The 25,521-nt window shown below is 40.3% G+C and overlaps 1 protein-coding gene and 1 non-coding gene across 2 annotated transcripts in view; both read left to right on the plus strand.

Annotated features, from left to right (window-relative positions):
- The window catches only part of polr1a (RNA polymerase I subunit A), a 50,292-nt gene that overhangs the window by 12,914 nt on the left and 11,857 nt on the right, over positions 1–25,521 (plus strand). The window contains exons 19-27 of the mRNA XM_023328544.1: positions 184–266; positions 1,833–1,991; positions 21,165–21,263; positions 21,391–21,543; positions 22,591–22,673; positions 22,811–22,976; positions 24,567–24,690; positions 24,787–24,884; positions 24,969–25,168. Of these exons, the coding sequence (XP_023184312.1) occupies positions 184–266; positions 1,833–1,991; positions 21,165–21,263; positions 21,391–21,543; positions 22,591–22,673; positions 22,811–22,976; positions 24,567–24,690; positions 24,787–24,884; positions 24,969–25,168 (1,165 nt within the window). The remainder of the gene's footprint in view (positions 1–183; positions 267–1,832; positions 1,992–21,164; positions 21,264–21,390; positions 21,544–22,590; positions 22,674–22,810; positions 22,977–24,566; positions 24,691–24,786; positions 24,885–24,968; positions 25,169–25,521) is intronic.
- LOC111607187 lies at positions 312–447 on the plus strand. Its single transcript, XR_002752330.1, has one exon. It is a non-coding gene; the product is annotated as a small nucleolar RNA SNORA5 (small nucleolar RNA).

Below are 25,521 nucleotides of genomic sequence, written 5' to 3' on the forward strand. Positions count from 1 at the left end.
ACTGTTTTTATTTATTTCAGTGAACAAAAATGTTTTTTCAATTTAAATTTTTGTCGTTTTGCTAGTTTTAGTTAACTGTAATGGCCTCGATAGGGACGCTATAGGTAATAGTTACAAACGCGTTAGATTGAGTCATACTTCTGTCGAGCCTTAAATCTGGGTTACCCGTCTGTGTCTATCTAGGAGTGGAAGACATTCTGGTGAAACCTGGAGCCAATATGCGGAGGAAACAAATCATCCAAGAGTCTCTGAAAATCGGCACCAAAGTGAGCGAAGCTCCCCGGTTTGTGCTTAATGCGCTCATGAAATCCTGCAGCCTTGTCAAATTCAGTGCTTCCTTCTTCTTGGATGCCACTGGCCAAAATGGCTGCCACAGTAACGGTGCAGTTTATGGGCCCCACGGTGCTCCACATGCCCACTGGGGACAAACATGTACTGCACACAAACACTCGGGAAGGCTGAACACTGAACAGCGTTGGATTTGAAATGCGATTTAAACATTGTTTTTCTCACTATCTTTTCTATAAAAAAGAAATTAGAAATGACAGAAAGATATTTTCAAAAAGTGTTTTTATTTTAATCATCCCTTCTGTTAGTTGTACAACAGATTATTAGGATTAGGTGAGAATAATTCTTCTTATTTGTGTAATAGTAGCAGAATGAAGGTGCAATTTTACTCGAAAAAAACGTCTTAAAATTTAAAAAAGAGTTTTTTTAATTTGATGCTGGTGTGTTAAAAGATGCATTTCCTGTGTAACTTCAGAATATGCTCATTTTAATGTTTAGGTCAGTGTTTCCCAATTCCGGTCCTCAGGCCTCCCTGCCCTGCATGTTTTAGGTGTTTCCCTTCTGCTACACACCTGGATTGAATATATGGGTGATCAACAGGTTTCTGCAGCACTTAATGGTCATGCAATCATTTGAATCAGCTGCTCTGGAATAGAGGCACATCTAAAACATGCAGAGCAGGGAGGCCTGAGGACCGGAATTGGGAAACGCCGGTTTAGGTTATTTTCATGTAGGAATTCTCATAAAATTATTACTTAATTCTTCTAATGAAGTAGTAAATTTATTCTCCTTTATTCAGGTAAAATTGACACTTTATTCTCGTAATTGCAATAAAACAAAATGGTTGAACGGCCCCATTACTGCGCAGAGTTAAATAGAATTCAAAGTCTGCTGTGAAACACATTTGTTCAACAAAGATGGCCGCACTGACATCACTCTGAACTACGGAAACCAAAGACGTGCATTGGTGGGAGGGGGAAATCCAAATTTTCCAAAGATGAAACCAAAAATCTTCCAAGCCTCCAAGATATAATCGAATAATTGACAATTGATTAATCGCTAATTTCTGATGTGAATGAGGGATTCTCACAGTTTTTTTTTTAAGACCAATCTTTGTATATTTCATGTTGAACATTTTGTGTTGAGCTAGCAGACTGCTGACCGTCGGTACGTTTCGCCATCTTGGTTTGGACAATCCTGTATCTCTCCAATAGCTTTAGGCTCAATTTTGCCGCCTTCAACTTTGCTGTATCGTTTAGGATATTAGCGAAAAATTTAAGACCCGCCCCTTAAAGCTAACAAGTTACATCAAGGTTATTATTATGGTGCAACAGGAGCTCTGGGACAGGTAACATGTAGAAATAATGATTCATTTACATAACTGGAGAACTTGTCTGCTAATGTGCAACTTAGTTTCAATTATTTAGCTGATCTTTCTTCAAGCCACCAGCAAAGTGTGCTCATGAAATCTCCTTTGGTTCTTGTTGGTAAGTAATTTTCAAACAGTTGTGTGTGTGTGTGTGCGTGTGTGTGTGTCCCCTCAGGCCCTGCAGGCTGCCTACAACCTGCCTCCCACCGTGACTCCGGCTGAAGCCGCCAGTCGGTGGCAGGACGCTCACCTCAGCCCCGACCAGAGAGACTTCAGCATGGCCGATCACAAATTCAAGGAAGTGGCCAACCAAGTGAACAACGACATCAACAAGGTTTCACTCTCCGTCACCAGGATCATTAATGACCCATACGTTCACAGCATATAAATTATTCCAGTATTTAATCATTTAAATGTTAACTTTTTTACTATTGGTTTGCCATATGAAAAGTTGTGTTTCACTAGGCCTGTCGCGATAAACGATAAAACGATTAATCGTACGATAAATTAAAACTATCGACGTCATTTCAATTATCGGCATTATCGTCTCTTCCGGCCTTTTTCTCTTTCTGTTGATGACACCGAATGAAAAAAGGCTCAACTCCGGTGCTCTCCACTGACCCTCCTTTCTCATTTCCTTAGTGTAAAGCCCAGCGCACACGACCCGATCTAAGAGCTGTCGGCTGATTGTCGGCCCATTTTAAAAACCTGACAGACCACACATGAGCTGACAGAAATCTTAGGTATAACGGTTCGATCGTGCCATGTGGTGTCCAACAATGGGCACAAAATAAAGGCTACAAGTCCAGTGAACTAATTTTAAAACCAGGCATTAATCAATGCTTTACTACAATCTACCTGCAATGCATGTGGCTAGTGTCAGCGTAAAGTCCTGACTGAATGAAAATCATTAGAACCTATTTACGTCACGTTAACAAAGAACAGCTGAAAAGTTATCGGGTTTATCAACTGCGGTAGCAATTTCGCTCCAACTTCTCCTCTTGTCATTTCTATATTCTTTGCATGTTGAATAAACATTAATGTTGTTTCCACGTCCGCTGGACTTCGGGTTGCGCCGTGTCAGCTGTTTGGGATTCCCCGACATAATTTCCCCTCAGAAAACAAGAGGAGAATCCACGCTTTCTGATTGGCTACCTGTCACATTCAACAGGCTGCGTTAAAGCGCCCAGTCGGGGAAAAACCCTGATTTGGATCGGAGCGGCAACAACGATCTACCGTAACACACCACACAATCTTAGAAAGACCAACGTTCTAAGATTGTCATAAGGGGAAAAATAGGGGCAAAAAAACCTTGTAGTGTGAACTATTGCATCAGGTAGTCGATGTGCCCATCTTCTCTATTTAAATCTAATTATTACTGAAGGGCAACATAATATACAGACTTCATAATCTGCCCTCTTTTGGTTGAATGCAGTATTTATTTACACTTTGGCTTTATGTTGTTTAGTTTTTATCAAGTACATTTTTTGTTAATGGAGACTGAGAGTCCGTTTTGTTTTTGGTTGTTTTGTTTATTTTGTTTATCAGCTCCAGTGTTAAATATTCTTTTGAAAACAAAGTGTATCTATCTTTGGCAGGAAATCGCATGCATTATTACGTCATTTCCATTAAATCAGTGTAAAAAGGTCTTCAGACAATATTATCGTTTATCGCAATAATTTTTTGAGACAATTAATCGCTCAGCAAAATTTGCTATCGTGACAGGCCTAACTACCACCCAACAAACGAAGATCTTGCTATTTACTCCACACATTCCCGAGTCACTATATCATCTCTAATTCAGGACGAACATGTCAGGAGAGATGATTCAGAAAGCTCTGCTCAAGGAAATCCCCCCTGACATGGTCCTGAAACTTTTAAGAAGCAACAAAATGGAAATATGACAAAGGATTCTTATTGTACATTGTTGGGAGGGGGGAAGTAAAGGATCTAATGATCTGTAATTGCCATTTATTGCATGAGAATAACCAAGGGATGCATATTATGCTAGAGTAAATCCCAGAGTCTCTGAGCTGAGAGTTGTTGAATGGTACCCACAGTGGTCCGCGTCAACCCAACAAACAGTGACAGCGAAGTGGTGCAGCCACATCTACTGGGGGTGGGGGAGTGAAACTGATTTAAATTTGATTTGGGGTGAAGGAGAATACAGCAGGAACAAGCTTAACAAGTCCTCCCACTTGGATATTAAAGTCCATCTTAGAGGTTCCAATGTTGTCAGAAGCCATGCAACCTTTTAAATTTTTTTTAATTTAAGAAGTTCTTGCTTTCAAGTTGGGTGGCACAAAATATTTAATGAGCTTTATATCATGTTATAGCTATTCCCTCATCAAAAACATACCTGGGGCATTGCTTTGATTCTTTCATGCACTTATGCAGTCTATAAATCCTTTTAGTCTTCATTGAGCTGTTTTCCTAGAATTCCTTACTCCAACACACCAGAAACGGTTGGTGTGGTTGCATCATTAGGAAATCAGCTTGCCAGTCAGTTCCTAATATAAGTGACGTGGCTCTCAGAGGGGCTTCCAGATGGGGGACTGCAAGAACAATGGAGAAGAAGAAAAAGATATGCTATTTGCACCCACAGTGAGCTATCTATTGCTTATTTGCAAGTATATTTAATTTGGAGTGTAATGGACAGTGTAAGCAGTGAAAGAAATCACATGGAGGTTCACTGCAGCTGGCTAATGACATTTCTATCTGATTTAGAGATTCTTTTGTTCAAAGAATTTGAAGTGCTTTTGGTCAGCTCTAAACCCACAGCACTTTTTTCTGGGCAAACTATAATGAGAATATTTAACACTGAACAGAGATTCTACAAAACCGTAATGGTCATTGTCTTGATACCATTTATATAATAGCATATAAATATATAATATACTCATATGGCAAAAGGAAGATGACATCAAAAGAAATGCTGTGTGCAGAGGTAAACATTTCATTTAATATTTAACATTGAAGATTTAAGGTAGATATCATCCACTGTGTGGGAAGTCAATAACAGTGGTGTTTATAGATGCAGCACAGGGGAGCGGAGGATGATGTAAGACCAGCAGCTTGGTGAAGTAACTTTAGGTTTAAGTCTGGGCTTTTCAGAGTATGAACATTTTATTGACTTGGTAACTGTGCAGCCCCTGCAAATGACTATTAAAGAAAGCATTTGCTCAGAATATTAGGTCAACAAATGTAACTGTTTTCTAGTAAAATCTAAAGTGAATATATTAATTGTTAGCTCTGCTGTCTTGCATCAAAAAGATGCTGGGTTTGAATCCTGGACTGGGATGTTTATACATTGAATTTTCAGGCTCTTTTGTATGTTTGCGTGGGTGCTCTCTGGGTACTTCAGCCTTCTCTCTCTATCTGTAAAATCTTAGGTTTATTGGTCTAAGTTCTCTTTAGGAATAAGTGTGTGCTTGTGTTTGTGTCTGTGTTCATTTTATTTGTCTTTGCCTTGTTCTGTGTTTAACTGATTACTTGTTCATCATGTTCCTTCCTCTTGCAAAAAGATTTGGACCAAAAGTTTGGACACACAGTTGTGTCCAAACTTTTGGTCTGTACTGTATATATATATATATATATATATATATATATATATATATTTTGATTCCTAGATGGATACATATATCAATTTATATATAGTAATATTATTAACATCCATCCATCATAAACGCATTAAATCTTTTTAGATTGTGGCAGGAAGCCGGAGCGCCCGGAGAGAAACCTGCAAACAGGATGTTAACTTTTGATAGTTTATTCACAAAATTCAATGTTTCTTCCTCCTCTAAAAAAACAGCTTTGTTGTTTTGGAGATTAGTGGCAGGAGAAACCATTAGGTGGGATTTTCTGTGGAGTGTGGAGTGTGGCGTTTCTCTTCATGTGTTTGCTTCTCATGAATCCTCTTCTTCTGAGCTTGAACTGTCCCATTCGGGGTATTTTTTTTGGGGGGGAATCAGTACAATACGGTTCCAAAGTTTTTCCTCTTCTTCTAAGCTTGAACTGTCCGATTTGGAGTAGTTTTCCTTTTGGGGAATCAGTAACATCCGGTTCCAAAGTTGTTCCTCTTCTTGTGAGGTTGAAGTCTCTACAAACTGTTCTGAACGTTCCAAAAATCTTTCTTCATCTTTTGACTCCCTCCTGCCCTTTTTCAGGGCGGTTTTGTGTTTGCTAATAGTCTTACCGCCTGGGCCTTCACTCCTGCTCCTGTGTGTTAACCTGTCCCAAAACAAATCTTTCTCATCATCCTGGGAGCTTGAGAGACGACTTAGATTTTGGGCAGAAGAAACTTCCCCAGCCGGGTCAGCTCTATGTCTGGGAACCAATGGAAACCCGTCCCAAAACAAATCTTTCTCATCATCCTGGGAGCTTGAGAAAGGACTCAGATTTTGTACAGAAGAAACTTTCCCAGCCGGGTCAGCTCTATGTCTGGGATCCGATGGAAGCCCGTCCCAAAACAAATCTCTCTCAACAGGTACTCGGAGGTACTTGGAGGTACTTATGCCTGAATCATTTCCAGGAAAGAAATGGTCGAACACTTTCCTCATCCCTGTCGTCACCAGATATCCTAGTCCAAAACCAATTGGGAAAATTAAAGGGTATGGCATCTTGGAAACACAAAAATTCTCACTAGACACAAAACCTGAATCTCACTGAAACGTTTGGATTCTGACTGATGTGTTGAGATTCAAGCAGTTAAAGCCTCAGAACTTCTTTGATCTGTTGTGATGTTCATGATGTCGTCTGTGACCTCATCAGTGAGGTCACTGTGGCTCTGGGGAGGGTCCTGCTTCTGATCGTTGCTATGGGAACGAACAGATAAGTTCTGCCCGACTCAAAATGAAATTATGACCAAATATTTAATAAGTATTTTTTTTTTTCATTTATTTAACAGGAATTGATTAACAATAGAGTTCTACCCTGGTTTTCCGTACCTGATGTATGTATATATATATATATATATATATATATATATATATATATATATATATATATATATATATATATAGGCCTGTCGCGATAAACGGTAAATCAATTAATCGTACGATAAATCAAAACTATCGACGGCATTTCAATTATCGGCATTATTATCGTCTCTTCCGGCCCTTTTCTCTTTCTGTTGATGACACCGAATGAAAAAAGACTCAACTCCGGTGCTCTCCACTGACCCTCCCTTCCTCATTTCCTTAGTGTAAAGCCCAGCGTACAAGACCCGATCTAAGAGCTGTCGGCCCATTTTCAAAACCTGACAGATCACACATTAGCCGACAGAAGTCCTAGGTATAACGGTTCTATCGGGTTCGGTCCTGCCATGTGGTGTCCAACAATGGGCACAAAATAATGGCTACAAGTCCAGTGAACTAATTTTAAAACCAGGCATTAAAAAATTCTTTACTACAATCTACCTGCAATGCATGTTGCTAGTGTCAGTCCTGACTGAATGAAAATCATTAGAACCTATTTACGTCACGTTAACGAAGAACAGCTGAAAAGTTACCGGGTTTAACAACTGCGGTAGCAATTTCGCTCCAACTCCTCCCCTTGTCATTTCTATATTCTTTGCATGTTGAATAAACATTAATGTTATTTCCACACATCATCTCCAATGTCCGCTGGACTTCCCGTTGCCTTGTCAGCTGTTTGGGATTCCCCTCTGTAATTTCCACTCAGAAAGAGTGGAGGAGGATCCACGCTTTCTGATTGGCTACCTGTCACATTCAACAGGTGTAGTTAAAGCTTCCAGTCGGGGAAAATCCCTGATTTAGATCGGAGCGGCAACGAAGATCTACCGTAACACACCACACAATCTTAGAAAGACCAACGTTCTAAGATTGTTGTAAGAGGAAAAAAGGAGCAAAAATCATGTATTGTGAACTATTGCATCAGGTAGTCGATGTGCCCATTTTCTCTATTTAAATCTAATTATTACTGAAGGGCAACATAATATACAGACTTCATAATCTGCCCTCTTTTGGTTGAATGCAGTATTTATTTCCACTTTGGCTTTATGTTGTTTAGTTTTTTTTTCAAGTGAGTTTTTTGTTAATGGAGACTGAGAATCCATTTTATCTTTGTTTTTGGTTGTTTTGTTTATCAGCTCCAGTGTTTAGTGTTCTTTTGAAAATAAAGTGTATCTATCTTTGGCAGGAAATCGCATGCATTATTACGTCATTTACATTAAATCAGTGTAAAAAAGTCTTCAAACAATATTATCATTTATCGCAATAATTTTTGAGACAATTAATCGTTGAGCAAAATTTGCTATTGTGACAGGCCTATATATATATATATATATATATATATATATATATATATATATATATATATATGTATATACACTGCCTGGCCAAAAAAAAAGTCGCCACCAAAAATGGTCACACTCTCTAATATTTTGTTGGACTGCCTTTAGCTTTGATTACAGCCCGCATTCGCTGTGGCATTGTTTCAATAAGCTTCTGCAGTGTCACAAGATTTATTTCCATCCAGTGTTGCATTAATCTTTCACCAAGATCTTGTATTGATGATGGGAGAGTCTGACCACTGCACAATGCCTTCTCCAGCACATCCCAAAGATTCTCAATGGGGTTAAGGTCTGGACTCTGTGGTGGCCAATCCATGTGTGAAAAAGATGTCTCATGCTCCCTGAACCACTCTTTCACAATGTGAGCCCCATGAATCCTGGCATTGTCATCTTGGAATATGCCCGTTCCATTTGGGAAGACAAAATCCATTGATGGAATAACCTGGTCATTCAGTATATTCAGGTAGTCAGCTGACCTCATTCTTTGGGCACACAATGTTGCTGAACCTAGACCTGCAGCAACCCCAGATCATAGCACTGCCCCCACAGGCTTGTACAGTAGGCACTAGGCATGATGGGTGCATCACTTCACCTGCCTCTCTTCTTACCCTGATGCGCCCATCACTCTGGAACAGGGTAAATCTGGACTCATCAGACCACATGACCCTCTTCCATTCCTCCAGAGTCCAATCTTTATGCTCCCTAGCAAACTGAAGCCTTTTTTCTGGTTAGCCTTACTGATTAGAGGTTTTCTTACGGCTACACAGCTGTTCAATCCCAACCTGTTGTGACTTTTTTACACTTATGTTGTTCGGTATATTTGCATGATAAGTGACTGATTTACAATTATATGTTAAGCATAATTTACATGATGATTATTATTAATTGTATTGAACATGATTGTATATAATTACAAAGGTGAAGTGAAATATATTTAAGTGCAAGACATGATTTATTTGAATAGAGGAAGTCTTTTATTTTGAAGAATGCTTAAGGATCTGTTACTGTTTGTCACTATCTTGCTTTGTTGACTTTTGATTGCCATTGGTTACGAACAGCTGTTGCCCGTTATCAACTGACGCCGTTCTTTTTCTCGTCAATAAATACTGAACAGAAAGGTTCGGTAAAAGAAATACGAGCCTCCGTCTTGTTTGAGAAGAAGCTTTACTCCGTAACATTTTGGTGCCGAAACCCGGGAATAAGGATTTTTTTTTATTTTTCTGAACGCAGTGAAGCTAAGGCTCAGTTTAGCAGCCAACATGACGGAAGGACTGGAGCGATTAAAGAGGAAACGGTCGACTATCCGGACAGCAACGACGAAGCTGTTAACTCGACTAGAGGATGAGGTGGGCAAAGAGAGTCCAGATATGGATAGACTGCGTGAGTTCCTGGCAGTTTTATCTTCTAAGGAGGAAATTTTATTGGAGTTGGACAAGAGCATAGAAGATGAAACGTCAATTGAAGACTTGGACACTGAGATAACGAACTCACAGGATTACACGGACCGGATTCTCGTTTGGAAGGTTCGCACCACCAACGTTATTGGATTGCAGGAGACCGCTACAGACACCCTGAGAGCGCGTGTGAGTGACGTAAACAACGGCTCATTTTCATCACAATCCAAACAGACGGTTAAACTGCCCAAACTAACGATAATCAAGTATGATGGAGAAATAAGCCAATGGCAGGAATTCTGGTCACAGTATGAATCAGCCATTCACAGAAATGATGGACTATGTAAGACGGACAAGTTCACTTACCTGAGATCTTACCTAACTGGAGCAGCTGCTCGGACTATTGCAGGACTGACAATGACAGATGTCAACTATGATGCTGCAATAGAGTTACTCCAGAATCGTTTTGGAAGGAAGGATATTGTGATAAGTGCTCATATGTCTAAATTGCTGAACTTGACACCTGTGAGAAGATCATCTGATGTTGCAGCTTTGAGGCATATTTATGATGAATGCGAGATCCAGATACGCAGCTTGGAGTCTCTTGGAGTGCAAAGTGATACTTACGGCTGTCTCCTATGTTCAGTGTTGCTACAGCTTATTCCAGAAGACATAGCACTTGCTTATACAAGGCAACAAAACTCAACTAATGAACGGAAAGTCCCAGAATTGATTCAGTTTCTGCAAAATGAAGTGCAAAGCAGAGAACGGGCGCTTCTGCTGACCAGACCAGGCCACACATTAAAGAGCCCGAGCACACAACACAAGCATGTGGGTAAGCCATCCTATGCCTGTGATCAACCCAGAAAGTGGAGCATCCCATCAGCGACTGCTTTGCACACAGCCAGCGTCGTGCCACAAACCTGTGTGTTTTGTGACGGTAATGACCATAAACCAGAGAACTGTCCTGGTTTTACAATAAGTGCACGCAGGGAGAAACTGAAAAGGCTTAGACGGTGTTTTGTCTGCCTGGGCCCGAAACATATTGCGAAATACTGCAGAGTGAAGATTTTGTGCAGACAGTGCAATCGAAAACACCACTTGTCAGTTTGTGAACAATCTGAAGCTAAACCAGAAGTCGACAGTACCAGCAATAGTGGAAATGCACAGGCTGTGTTGTCTTCGTTGACCAGCTCAGTCAAAGTGAAGACGAATACTCAGAACACAGTATTGCTCCAGACGGTTAAGGCATGGGCTGTAGGACCAAAGGAGAGAAAAATATCTCGCCGTCTGTTAGATGGAGGTAGCCAGCGTAGTTTTGTTCACAGAGACATTGTCCGAGCCCTAGGACTGCCAGTTGTGAGGCAAGAGACACTAAACCTCCATGTTTTTGGTTCCAGCAGTCCTGTAGTAGAGAAACGCAACATAGTGAGAGTTCAACTTGAAAATGTGTGGAACACTGAACGGAAAATCGAAATAGATGCTGTAGAGACCCCCGAGGTGTGCACTGCTGTAATAAAGGTACCAACTGAGCCCATTCAAGCAGAGATTAAGAAAAGAGGACTGCAGCTTGGAGACTTTCCACTAGAGGGTGCTAATGAACAAGAGTTGCAGATGTTAATTGGAGCAGATTACTACTGGCAGGCTCTTACTGGAAAGGTCCAAAGGGTTACAGATTCATTAGTGGCAGTTGAAACCCTTTTTGGATGGGCTTTACAGGGACCAGTGACTACCTCCAGTGTTACAGACACCACGTGTATGCACATTAGTTTGAACGAAGACACCCAGCTGTCTAAGCAGTTGCATGCATTCTGGGAGGTGGAGTCCCTGGGTTCTGTAAATAAACAGTCAGAAAGCCCAGAGGACTCAGAAATTATGCAACGTTTTGAACAAACAACAACATTTGAAGACGGAAGGTACCAAGTTGAGTTACCCTGGCAATGTGACAAAGACCAGCTTCCAGACAACTTCAGGGTAGCGAAGAAATGCTTTGAGAATCTAACGAGAAAGCTGAAGACTGATGTAAATTTATTTGCCAGATACAACGATGTAATAGAAGACCATCTTCAAAATGGTATCTGTGAGGAGGTTGCAGATGGAAAACCAGAAATGAATCAACAGACTGTGAAATATTATATGCCCCATCATGCTGTAATAAGAGAAGAAAAGGCCACAACCAAACTTCAAGTGGTATTTGATGCATCCTCACATGAGGCAAACAGTCCATCCCTCAACGACTGTCTGTACACTGGACCTAACCTGAACCCAAACCTGCTAGATGTGCTCATAAAGTTCAGATTGCACAAGATAGCATTTACTGCTGATATAACTAAGGCCTTTCTTCAAATCTCACTAGCAGAAAAGGACAGAGATGCTGTCAGGTTCTTGTGGGTGCACAGACCTTTAGCTAAGGACTGGAAAAATGAGGTGCGTGTCCTGAGGATGAAAAGAATTGTTTTTGGAGTAACTCCCAGCCCATTCTTGCTTGCTGCCACCATCAGAAAACATCTCAAACAATTTGAAAGAAAACAGCCATGGGCAGTACAGGCTCTCAGAGACTCTATGTATGTAGATGACTTTATTTCAAGCTCACCTACTGTGCAGGATGCTCTTCACATGACAACTGCAGCAAAGTACATTCTCTCTCAGGCAAGCATGAACCTCTGCAAATGGGTTACCAACTCACCTGATCTGAAAGCCATGTGGAAAGAGAATGGAGTAGAGCTCACTGGTGATACAGAGTCCAGTGGAAATGTGCTTAAAGTACTTGGACTAGTTTGGAGACCGGAACACGATGATTTTGTGTTTGATCAAAGGGGGTTAATGGACATTTTGAAAGACAGAGAAAATACAAAAAGAAGTGTACTAAGAACATCAGCCTGTATATTCGACCCTATTGGGTTTCTTACTCCTTTTACAGTCCGAGTAAAGTGCCTTTTCCAAGAGATGTGGGAAAAGGGACTGAGTTGGGATGAACCATTACCTACTGACTTAGAAAAGAAGTGGGAGCAGCGGTGTGTGGAGTTACCACTGTTACACCTGGTGTCTATTCCCAGGTGGTACCACACTGAGATCAACAAAGAGTCACACACTGTAAAGTTGCATGTCTACTGTGATGCAAGTGAAAAGGCTTACGCTGCTGTGGCATATCTTCAAGGACAAAACAACCTAGGAGAGACTATTACCAGTTTTGTGGCCTCCAAGTCACGAGTAGCACCATTAAAGAAAATGACATTACCTCGCTTGGAGCTCATGGGTGCACTTATTGGAGCAAGATTAGGATACAGCCTTCTTAAGCCACTGAACATGGAGAAAAACCAGCTCAACATGTGGACGGACTCTATGATTACGCTTCACTGGATCTGCAGCTCATCACGTCGATGGAAACCATTTGTGAGCAACAGAGTGGCAGAAATACAAGGGCTCACAAATCCAGAACTCTGGTCCCACTGTGCTGGCAAAATGAACCCTGCCGACCTTCTTACGCGGGGTTACCATGCTCGGAGCCTTATTGAGAGCCAGCTGTGGTGGAAGGGACCCACTTCACTGTCTACAGATGATAAGGAGCTGGACATTTGTAATGACTATGTAGTGGATGAAGTGAATGCAGAGCTGAGGGCTGGGTATGTCGTGCAGTTCACTGGCACTGAGCAAACTGAACCTCTGTTAAACTTAGAAAGGTACAGCAAGCTTAAGACCACATTAAGAATCACTGCATGGGTAAAGCGGTTTGTTAGTAACACAAGATCTTGTCTGAAGGTTCAGGGAGAGTTAAGTACAGAAGAACTTGGTACAGCTGAAATGTACTGGATTAAGTCAACACAAGAGAGTTGTTTCGGTTCTGAAATATCGCAGTTAAGGTCAAACCAAAATGTGAAAGTAGATTCTAAAATCAAAGAATTGAAACCATTCTTAGATGAAAATGGTCTAATAAGTGTTGGGGGAAGACTGCAGAATTCAGATCTTAGTTTCAGAGAACAACACCCTTGGATACTACCGACAAATCACAAGTATTCTGAACTATTAGTTCAGTCATGTCACGAAAGAGTGATGCATTCTGGTGTAAGAGACACATTAACTCAAGTTAGAGAACAATATTGGATTTTGAGAGCCAGACAGCTTGTAGGAAACATTGTTTCAAAATGTTACATTTGCAAAAAACTAAAGGTTAAGGCAGCACAACAGATTACTGCTCCCTTACCTCGAGACAGAGTAATAGAATCACCTCCTTTTGAAGTTACTGGTGTAGATTTAGCTGGACCCTTATATGTTAAAACTAAGGACGGGTCTGTAAAATCATATATAGCAGTTTACATGTGCAGTGACAAGAGCAGTACACTTAGAGTTGGTCTCAGATCAGACTACAGAGAATTTCTTATTGGCCTTAAAGAGATTCATTGCAAGACGAGGTCTATGTAGGGTCATTTACTCTGACAATGCTAGAACATTCAAAAGAGCTGACAAAGATTTAAAAGAGTTATGGCAAAATATCTTAGGATCGACACAGAGTTTTTCACTGACAAGGGAATCACATGGAAGTTTATCGCTGAGCGAGCAGCTTGGTGGGGGGGATTCTGGGAAAGGCTTGTGAGATCTGTAAAAACATGCTTAAGAAAGGTACTGGGGAAAGCATCTTTGAGTTTTGAGGAGCTCACAACTGTTCTTACTGAAGTTGAGGCAGTTTTGAACTCTAGGCCTCTGTCCTATGTAACTAGTGATGCATTAGAGCCCCAGCCACTTACCCCATCTCGTTTCCTAGTTGGTAAACGCTTAACTTCCTTGCCACCAAAGATTAGTCCTTCACCTCACCTAAATCAGGTTCTCACTGCAAACCGCGAACAGCTAGGTAGGAGGTGGAAATACCAACAGAAACTTTTGATAGGCCTTTGCAAACGCTGGCGCAGAGATTATTTGATGGACTTGAAATCAGCCCACAGGGTGAACAGTCGTACTCCAACACTACTTAAAGTAGGAGATGTAGTTCTTTTGGGGGAGGACAATACACCCAGACAGACATGGAAAAGGGGTAGAATTGTAGAGGTCTTTCCAGGCAGGGATGGTCTCATACGTTCATGCAATGTTCGTACTTCGACTGGTGGCTTGTTACGCAGGCCCATTCAGTTATTGTACCCTTTAGAGGTATCTTAAATGAAAGGTAAATCCTACACAGATGAACAGTTGTTCATCGGGCGGGAGGATGTTGTGACTTTTTTACACTTATGTTGTTCGGTATATTTGCATGATAGGTGACTGATTTACAATTATATGTTAAGCATAATTTACATGATGATTATTATTAATTGTATTGAACATGATTGTATATAATTACAAAGGTGAAGTGAAATATATTTAAGTGCAATACATGATTTATTTGAATAGAGGAAGTCTTTTATTTTGAAGAATGCTTAAGGATCTGTTACTGTTTGTCACTATCTTGCTTTGTTGACTTTTGATTGCCATTGGTTACGAACAGCTGTTGCCCGTTATCAGCTGACGCCGTTCTTTTTCTCTTCAATAAATACTGAACAGAAAGGTTCAGTAAAAGAAATACGAGCCTCCGTCTTGTTTGAGAAGAAGCTTTACTCCGTAACACAACCCCGTGAGTTCCCTTCGCATTGTGCGTGTGGAAATGCTTTTGCGTTCACAATTAAACATACTCCTGAGTTCTGCTGTTGTTTTTCTTCGATTTGATTTGACCAAACGTTTAAGTAATCGCCGATCACGATCATTCAGGATTTTTTTCCGACCACATTTCTTCCTGGAAGACGATGGTTCCCCACCATCCTTCCAGTTTTTAATGATGCGTTGGACAGTTCTTAACCCAATTATAGTAGTTTCTGCAATCTCCTTAGATGTTTTCTCTGCTTGATGCATGCCAATGATTTGACCCTTCTTAAACAGACTAACGTCTTTTTCACCGCCACAGGATGTGTCTTTTGCCATGGTTGTTTAAGAAATGAGGAGTTGCTCATTGCATCAGCTGGGGTTAAATAACTTGTTGCCAGCTGAAAGATAATCGCCTATGCAGTACTTATCCAATAGGAGGCTTGTACCTATTTGCTTAGTTAAATCCAGGTGGCGACTTTTTTTTGGCCAGGCAGTGTATATAAAGATAGATCTATATATACAGTACAGACCAAAAGTTTGGACACACCTTTTTATTCAATGAGTTTCCTTTATTTTCATGACTATTGACATTGTAGATTCACACTGAAGGCATCAAAACTATGAATAACACATGTGGAAATATGCACTAAACAAAAAAGTGTAAAACAACTGAAAATAGCCCTTATATTCTAGTTCCTTCAAAGTAGCAACCTTTTGCTGTGATTACTGCTTTGCACACACTCTGCATTTTCTTGATGAGCTTCAAGAGGTCGTCACCTGAAATGGTTTTCACTTCATAGGTCAACCTGCCCTGTCAGGTTAATAAGTGGGATTTCTTGCCTTATAAATGGTCATGAAAATAAAGAAAACCCATTGAATTAGAAGGTGTGTCCAAACCTTTGGTCTGTACTGTACATCTATAGATCAATCTTTATATATATATATATATAGTGAGAGAGAGATAGAGTTGGATTAATAGATATATATATTTAGAGATATGGATATATCTATTTATATATAGTAATAGTAATATTAATAATAATATTATTATTATTATTAATAATAATATCAATCCACTATGAAGCGCACTAAATCTTTTTGGACTGTGGGAGGAAGCCGGAGCGCCCGGAGAGAACCCACATATGGCCATGGAGAACCAGAAAATCCCATGTAGACAGAACCAGGCTGGGATTCAAACCCAGGACTTTCTTACTGCAAGGCAGCAGTGTTACCCACTGAGCTACTGTGCAGCCCTGATGTTTTATTCACACCAAAGGAGAATTTAGAAACTAATTAACAAAACAGCGATGACTTTAGATTGTGGCAGGAAGCCGGAGCGCCCGGAGAGAAACCTGCAAACAGGATGTTAACTTTTGATAGTTTATTCACAAAATTCAATGTTTCTTCCTCCTCTAAAAAAACAGCTTTGTTGTTTTGGAGATTAGTGGCAGGAGAAACCATTAGGTGGGATTTTCTGTGGAGTGTGGAGTGTGGTGTTTCTCTTCATGTGTTTGCTTCTCATGAATCCTCTTCTTCTGAGCTTGAACTGTCCCATTCGGGGTATTTTTTTGGGGGGGGAATCAGTACAATACGGTTCCAAAGTTTTTCCTCTTCTTCTAAGCTTGAACTGTCCGATTCGGGGTAGTTTTCCTTTTGGGGAATCAGTAACATCCGGTTCCAAAGTTGTTCCTCTTCTTGTGAGGTTGAAGTCTCTACAAACTGTTCTGAACGTTCCAAAAATCTTTCTTCATCTTTTGACTCCCTCCTGCCCTTTTTCAGGGCGGTTTTGTGTTTGCTAATAGTCTTACCGCCTGGGCCTTCACTCCTGCTCCTGTGTGTTAACCTGTCCCAAAACAAATCTTTCTCATCATCATGGGAGCTTGAGAGACGACTTAGATTTTGGGCAGAAGAAACTTCCCCAGCCGGGTCAGCTCTATGTCTGGGAACCAATGGAAACCCGTCCCAAAACAAATCTTTCTCATCATCCTGGGAGCTTGAGAAAGGACTCAGATTTTGTACAGAAGAAACTTTCCCAGCCGGGTCAGCTCTATGTCTGGGATCCGATGGAAGCCCGTCCCAAAACAAATCTCTCTCAACAGGTACTGGAGGTACTCGGAGGTACTTGGAGGTACTTATGCCTGAATCATTTCCAGGAAAGAAATGGTCGAACACTTTCCTCATCCCTGTCGTCACCAGATATCCTAGTCCAAAACCAATTGGGAAAATTAAAGGGTATGGCATTTTGGAAACACAAAAATTCTCACTAGACACAAAACCTGAATCTCACTGAAACGTTTGGATTCTAACTGATGTGTTGAGATTCAAGCAGTTAAAGCCTCAGAACTTCTTTGATCTGTTGTGATGTTCATGATGTCGTCTGTGACCTCATCAGTGAGGTCACTGTGGCTCTGGGGAGGGTCCTGCTTCTGATCGTTGCTATGGGAATGAACAGATAAGTTCTGTCCGACTCAAACTGAAATTATGACCAAATATTTAATAAGTAATTTTTTTTTTCATTTATTTAACAGGAATTGATTAACAATAGATTTCTACCTTGGTTTTCTGTACCTGCTGCCATATGAATTGAATTGTCTTTATCCATTATTAATTTGGTTCTGGGAGGAAATTGTTCAGATTTTATAAACATTTGCAAAACAAAATTTTCTCTAATCTTTGTTAACTCTATGTTAATGATCAAATTTAATTTGTTGTTGCGCAACATCTCCCCCCTCTTCAGTCTCTCTCCTCTCTCACTCTCTACTTCCTCTTCTGAGAGAGGAGATGTGCTACCAGCACTCTGTCTATTGGGTTAATTGAGTTTCCTAAATCTGCTGGGTTTTATCCTGTCCAGAACTGAAGTAAAGTCTGTTTAAGCTGGCATCGAGAAAAGATTCGCCTGGTTCCTGACGAACTACATCCAGGTGTCCCAACCTTCTTCCCCCTGTGAATTAGCCAGACTGAGCAGCCTGCAGCCAACTAGTTTCACAGAGCTCACCTGTTGACGGTCGCTCTTCTCTTTATGACAACTTGCACTTGGTACAGAACCAGGTTGGTTTTAGTGACTCGGCGAGTCCCAAGGATGTTGTTTTACATATGGGCTACCAGCAACCTATAAAACATTTTCCACTTTTTCCTCTCCAGAATCAAACATCAGAGCTATTTTACAAACATCAAAGAACCTTAAGGTGACTCATTAATTGAATGTCCACAACATCTTTTAGATTTTCTTTATGCTAAGTATTTTATTAGTAAGGCATTTTTGCAAGGGTCAGTGCAGCTTAATTCAGTAGCAGAAATAATCAAATAAGTAAAATCAATCATCTAGTTTATCTTTCCCTAATGCTGACACTGAGAACTAAAAAAGGGAACCTTTGAGAGAGACGGACGGAGCATGGCTTTTCAAACCCCAGACCTGGCCTGATGATGAAGAAGGTGCTGCAGCAGGAGGAGGAAGTTGATCGACGAAGGCCGGGATCTCTGTAGGTCTGATGAGCTTCTTCTCCGCATGGATGGTGACAGGACTTGGGTGCTGGCAGGAAGGAAGGCACCAGTTCTTCTTCTTTGCCTTTGGTCTTTGCTTTTGTCTTTGCCTTTGTCTTCATCTTTGTCTTTGGGGTCTGAACCCAGCTGATGAGAGAAGTGCGATTTGAAGCCAGATGTTGCGGGGCTAACGGGTTGGTCTCCATGAGCAGGACAGTCTTCGGCTCTGTGGCCCCGGCTCTTCTTCAGCTGCAGAGTTCTTTGTCCGTCTCGATCTTGGCTCGAAGCTGCCTGGAGGATCCAACCAAAGATTCCTCTTTTGCACCCACCTTTTATAGGGTTTATCCACCATTTTGGTGTGTTTGCATTGGCTAGCACTGTTGCTGTGCTTGTTTAATTGGTTGTCTGCTCAGACAGATGATCTCATATCCATCACTGTTTTACAGACATTATGTCTTGATGTCTGTGCTAATGTCTCATGGTTGCCCAATGGTCCTCCTACGTCCGTTGCCTGCACAACCTTTTCTTTGAAACATTTAAATTGTTCAACAACCTGTTTCGAAATAAGACGCTGATCATCTCTGCTCTCCTGTTAGTTCTCCTTTTTCCCTTAACCTTTCACCTTTCACCTACCATCTACTTCCAACATATCAGTGATGTTTAATTGCAGTTACACATTTTACACCATTTCAAGTTCAATGTCAAAATCGCATTTATAACTTCTTTAGCTTCTCTGATTTAGCTTTCATTTATAATGTTATAACCATAACTTATTAATTACTCTTATTATAGTCTTAATGTGAGTTATTACAGATGTTTTTCTGAACAGAAACCAAGAATAATCTATTATTCTAATTATTTGTTGCCAAAGTTACAGTTACTTGTTTTACTTGCAAGCATTCCCACAAATGTAAGTGTAAGTGTTATTACAAGTAAACCAGTATTAATATAAGTATTTTACTTTGAATCTTATCCAATTACTCCAAATGTTTAGACTTTCATTCTTTAAAACTTTCATGCTTTAAAATAAGGAATAGTCTCAACTATTTTTATAAATTTGCAGGCTGGAAACTTACTTCCTCTTTTTCCAGGAAACCTGCTCTTCCTGTTTCATGACTCTCTCTGACTGACTATGATTTATTATGATTAGATAGAAAAAATGAATAGAATTAAAGCAAAATTTGCAGGAGACAAAAACAACCCACCAGATTTATTTTATTGATGTTTAAGTCTACTGTTGTCACTTGATGTCACTTGAGTGTTTCATTTTAAAGATAACTTTATTTATTATTACTGTTAAACTTAAATCTCCAGCATGGGGAAGTGGGATGAGCTCGAGTTTTCTTCACAATATTTTATACTACCTTGTTCTGAAATTATCAATAATTATGTAATTTGTTGAACAACTAATATTGGGATTGATTAAACTCAGATCTTAAACAAATAATAATTGAATAGAAAAGTATCACATATATGTATATGTACTGTATATAGATCTATATACTGTATATACTGTATATATATATATATATATAAATATATATATATATTATTCTTTAATGAAGCTACAAACGTTTAGGATCTTAGTGAATATTTTGATAAACGTGTCAGAAGAGGAAGTTCTGGTCTCATTGTCCTGGCGGCGTTCAGTTTGTCACCTGCTGCCGAGATCAACTCAAAACCTTCCCGTGATCGACGTATTGAGCCCCCTGATCTTCCGTAACACACCAAACACTACAGGATGATCGGTTACAAAATCGTAAGCGACAATCTTAGAACGGCCGGCGTTCTAACATTGTCTTAAGGGGAAAAATAGGGGCAAAAAAACCTTGTAGTGTGAATTATTGCATCAGGTAGTCGATGTGCCCATTTTCTCTATTTAAATCTAATTATTACTGAAGGGCAACATAATATACAGACTTCATAATCTGCACTCTTTTGGTTGAATGCAGTATTTATTTCCACTTTGGCTTTATGTTGTTTAGTTTTTTTTCAAGTAAATTTTTTGTTAATGGAGACTGAGAATCCATTTTATTTTTGTTTTTGGTTGTTTTGTTTTGTTTATTTTGTTTATCAGTTCCAGTGTTTACTGTTCTTTTGAAAATAAAGTGTATCTGTCTTTGGCAGGAAATCACATGCATTATTACGTCATTTCCATTACACCAGTGTCAAAAGGTCTTCAAACAATATTATCGTTTATCGCAATAATTTTTGAGACAATTGATCTTTCAGAAAAATTTGTTATCGTGACAGGCCTATGTTTCACTTATCATTTCTTGTTTTTGCTTTACTAACAGATAAACAGACATTGAAAATTTTTTTAGATTCAGTTTAGATGCAAAAAACAAACTGAAATAATAGTTTTTAAAATAAAGATACTACTCTTCACAACTTTTATTAAATCTGTATTTCTTTGTGGATTATCCTCTCGAGATATTTTTCAACATTTATTTTCTTGGTTTATTTTGGAGATATCAGTTTGCAACTTATTGCCCATATGCTAAAAAATCAGAAGTCTTTGCAGAGGGGAAAAGAACCAGATGAAATCCAACGAGTTCATGTACTCAGACGCTAATAATGTCTTTAAAACTGATGGATTTTATGACACCAACAAACTGTAACGGCAGTTTGTAGTTTGACGTTCTAACAGGATGAAGCATCACCACTTTGTGTGTATCAAAGTGTGTTTCAGTGACCATGTGTTGGTGTGCAGGTGTGTATGCCGGTCGGACTGCACACCCCGTTCCCAGAAAACAACCTCCAGCTCATGGTGCAGTCTGGCGCTAAAGGCTCCACCGTCAACACCATGCAGGTGATGCAAGTTCACCCTTCCCACAGCGTCCTGTCCTCCATTTTATATGGATTGTGAAGGAAAAAAATGTCAACCCTCTTTTCAGCGCACTCCTAGTTCTGATCCCGTTTGTTGCTGCTCGTTCCAGATCTCCTGCCTGCTGGGTCAGATTGAGCTGGAGGGCCGCAGGCCGCCCCTGATGCCTTCAGGAAAGTTTCTGCCTTGCTTCCAGCCATACGACCCTTCACCCGGCGCGGGGGGCTTCGTTTCTGGACGCTTCCTCACAGGAATCAAACCACAGGTTCGTCCACTCGGCTGTGGAGGTGGAGGGCGGTTTGTGTTTGGCTACAGAAGGACATTATGACAGGCAGACTGTCAGATACGTGCAGGTTAAGTTGCACATGCAGCAGCAGATAAAACAGTTGCTTACTAAACGTGTCATAAATAAACTCGTTAGTAATAAAGTGAAATTATTTGGGAAGTTGTGCTACTTATATTCCTAAGACTAATAGGATTTTAGTTCTATAACATATACTATATTATCTTATATATATTAAAAATAGAATGAGCTCTAATATTAAATTGAAGCATAAATCATTGGGTTTTCCAACCACATGTTGATTATTTTTATTACTTATGTCCCTGCTTGGACTTTGCCGCCTTCGCATTAATAAAAAACTTTGTTACTCCATGATCAAGGTCTCTGTATCTGTAAAGTCTTAAATTCATGAAGCTAGAGTTAAAGCATTAAAATGTCTTCAATTCATTAGAAAAAGTTAAGATGGCCTTAAATATGTTAACCATAGGTCTTAAAAGTTTTGTTTTCTAGTTAATGAAATTTTCTCTGTAGTTTATTTTTTCTTGGAGCTTTTCTGTCAGGCAAACCTTTGAGTCGCACTCTGACATCTTCATCGTATGTTGAAGCTGCGGCTAACTAGCTGCTAATATAGCCTTACTAGCTAGCTATGTAGTTTGTTTTCCTCTTGGGATTTTTCTGTCAGGCAGACATTTGAGTCGCATTCAGATATCTTTTTTGCGTTCTGTGACTCGAGACGGTTGAGGCCACCGTTAACTAGCTGCTAATATACCTTTGCTAACTACCTAGCTAGCTTTTTTGAGTTCATCATGGTTGCAAATTTATCACCACTTGGCTCCACTACACCTGACACAAGTCTAGGTGTTGTCTGTGAAAAAAAAGGCTTGGCACTACTACTGTATAAAATATGCTATTTTCTTTTGTACATTTCTGTTGTGATTTCGGTCTTTAATTTAATTAATGTTCTTAAAAAGTCTTAATTTTGAGTTGGTGAAACCTGCAGAAACCCTGATGATTGTGATGTGTCACCAGGAGTTTTTCTTCCACTGCATGGCTGGTAGAGAAGGACTGGTGGACACGGCTGTGAAAACGTCCCGATCAGGATATCTCCAGAGGTAACTCACCTTTACACAAAACTTTTCCTGATGGAAACGGAGCAAATTTTAGCCGGTGTTGGGAAGTTGAAGTGGTTGTAAATGTGTGGGATTGCTGTGCTTCCTCTTCTCTTCATCTGCTGCCTTCTGCTCCCCAGATGCATCATAAAGCACCTGGAGGGTCTGGTGGTGCAGTACGACCTGACCGTCAGGGACAGCGACGGCTCCGTGGTCCAGTTCCTGTACGGCGAGGATGGGCTGGACATCCCCAAGACCCAGTTCCTTCAGCCGAGGCAGTTCCCGTTCATCGAGAACAACCACGAGGTGTCGCAATAAACACAGACACTGACTGGCTTTCTGTGGGGAGGCCAGACTGATTTTATTTTAAAAAGTTGCTACTTTTTGGAAATATTTGTCATAATTTGCTAGCATAATTTAATATTTTTTTAAATTCCATCTCGTTGATGTTGTACTTAGAGATGTACCGCAAAACCAACTGGGGTCTGCAAAAAGAGATTTTTACTTCCAAACATCCCTGATCGCTGATCAAATGGTTGAAAATAAATAATCGCATCTTTTTTCTTGTCAGTGAATGCACCGTATCTAATCACTAAAGGCTGACAACAATTCTCTTCTATGGTGAAGTTATCAAAAGAAGGGGTCAAAGTCGGCCATTTTCACCATAAATAGCTGCGTTTAAATTACAAATCTGCACAAAGCTTTGTCAATATTTTGCTGATGTTGAAACAACATGGGCTCTCAATTGCAGTGTTTTTATTAGATATCAAACGCAATTAAAAATCACACTTGAAGTTGAATAAGTTTGTTCACGCGATAAGTCATTAATGATCTTCCGGGGCGTGCTGTGGTGGCGCAGGGGGTTAGCACGCCCCACGTTTGGAGGCCTTAGTCCTCGACGCGGACGTCGTGGGTCCGACTCCCGGTCCCGACGACCTTTGCCGCATGTCTTTCCCCCTCTTCTCACCTTCCTTCCTGTCTGCCTACTGTTGAAAAAATACGAGCCACTAGCGCCGCAAAAAAAACAAAAATTTAATGATCTCCCAACTACTTCCTGCCATCTTCTTCGTGGTTTGCAGCAGCGGGCAACATCCGCTTGTTGATCATGTGACTTGTGTGAAAAAAGTGTCTCCATTGCAATTTTGTGAAATTAACAAATTTTTATAATGGCCAAAAACAAAAGTCACCTCATGCTAGCGCTAAAGGTTTTAATAGGAAAACAAGTTTTTTTCAAAATTGCATCTCTACAAACCACAAGAACATTCACTCTGCTTGTTGAAAGGAAGGAGGGAAATAAAAGAGAAGTAAATCAATTTTTTTATTATTTTTAAAGAAGCATTCACATAAACGCAGCGGTAAAAACGAACCGTCCATCAACCACAGAACACACAGCGTCATTAAAACTCAACTTTAATTCTGTATTTAACCGTTTAAGTGAGCATTTTGTCAGCTTTTCCCCTGCTACATTGTTCTTCTTTCTTCTACTAATATAAATGCTTGTCTTATGACAAAAACGTAACAATTTCCACTCGCCAGCTTCGTTTTTTGGACAACCTGCACCGAATGCAAGGGCAAGTTTAGACCAATAAACTCCACAGTTTTGAAAGAAACATACAATAAAGAGAGGATGAAGAAAAAGGTGCAACGAAGGAAAAGAAAGAAGGAAGAAAAACAAAGAAAAGATGCAAAGAAAGATTTACTGATGGAATATCCAGAATCAGAATACCACATAAATGTTTTCAGAACTTTAAATTTGGCTTCTTCTTTCTTACGGCTGTAAAATATGTTTTCTGTTCTTTCTTCTTCTCCTGTTGCTATTGTCACCATTGAGCATACAGTTTTAATTTGAAGAATCATTTAAAACTTCCTTTGCCTGTGCGTTCTGTTCCTCCTCAGGTCATCAGGAGGTCACAGGACCTGGACAGCGTTCTGGCCCGTTTGGACCCTCACACTGCAGCCCGCCACTTCACAGCCATCCAGCGTTGGAAAGCAAAGAGGGAGCTGGCGTGTCCTCGCAGAGGTATATATATCTAAAACAAAAAAATGTTTGGATTGCTGCTCTATTTTTATTTATTTTTTTCCATAAATTTTGATTTGACCGTGTTTTCTGTGCCAGGAGCCTTTCTGCTGTTTTCCCAGAAGAAGTTAGCGAAACTGCGAGAGGCCATGCCGTCAACTGAGCCGCTGCCCGCTCAAGATCCCGCAGTGCTGCAGGTAAAAGTCTGTTTTAGTTTGACTTCCCGCATATACAGTGTCGTCTGAACCCTTCTCCCTCTCTCTCTTTCTTTGTCTCATCAGTTGGTGAAGGACTGGCACTCTCTGGGCGAAGCCGGCAGAGCCAAATACACCAGGCGGTCGTCCCGCTGCCCCGAGCCGACCCTGGGCCTGTTCAGGCCCGACGTCTGCTTCGGGTCGGTGTCGGAAAACTTCCATGACATCACCGAGAAGTACCTTCAGAACAGAGGCAACGCCACGGAGGATGGCATGGAGACACAGAGGTACTGAAAAGCAATAAAAACAACTTTTCTTAGTGGACGATTGAACCTCGCATCCTTTTTCTTCCACTTTGTAGCCGTGCACTAATCTGAGTGCTGCTAAAAAGATGAAAATAAAGTCTGTAGTTGAACTGTGGTCAGATCTGTCACCATCAGAGGCGTTTGAACACGTAATCAAGCTTAGTTCAACTTCTAGGTTCCTGCTTTATGGTAAGTGGTGAGGAAGTGGGGTAAAAATATGTTGCGTTTCCAAATCGCTGAAAATATCCTTAAGTCCCACCTTGTTTTCATGTTGTCTGTTGCAGTCAGTGAAGCAATCTCTATCACAATATTTTACTCTTCAAATTGCTTTAAAT

This window comes from Xiphophorus maculatus, chromosome 23 (genome assembly GCF_002775205.1).
Source record: "Xiphophorus maculatus strain JP 163 A chromosome 23, X_maculatus-5.0-male, whole genome shotgun sequence".
In the NCBI taxonomy this organism is placed as follows: Eukaryota; Metazoa; Chordata; class Actinopteri; order Cyprinodontiformes; family Poeciliidae; genus Xiphophorus; species Xiphophorus maculatus.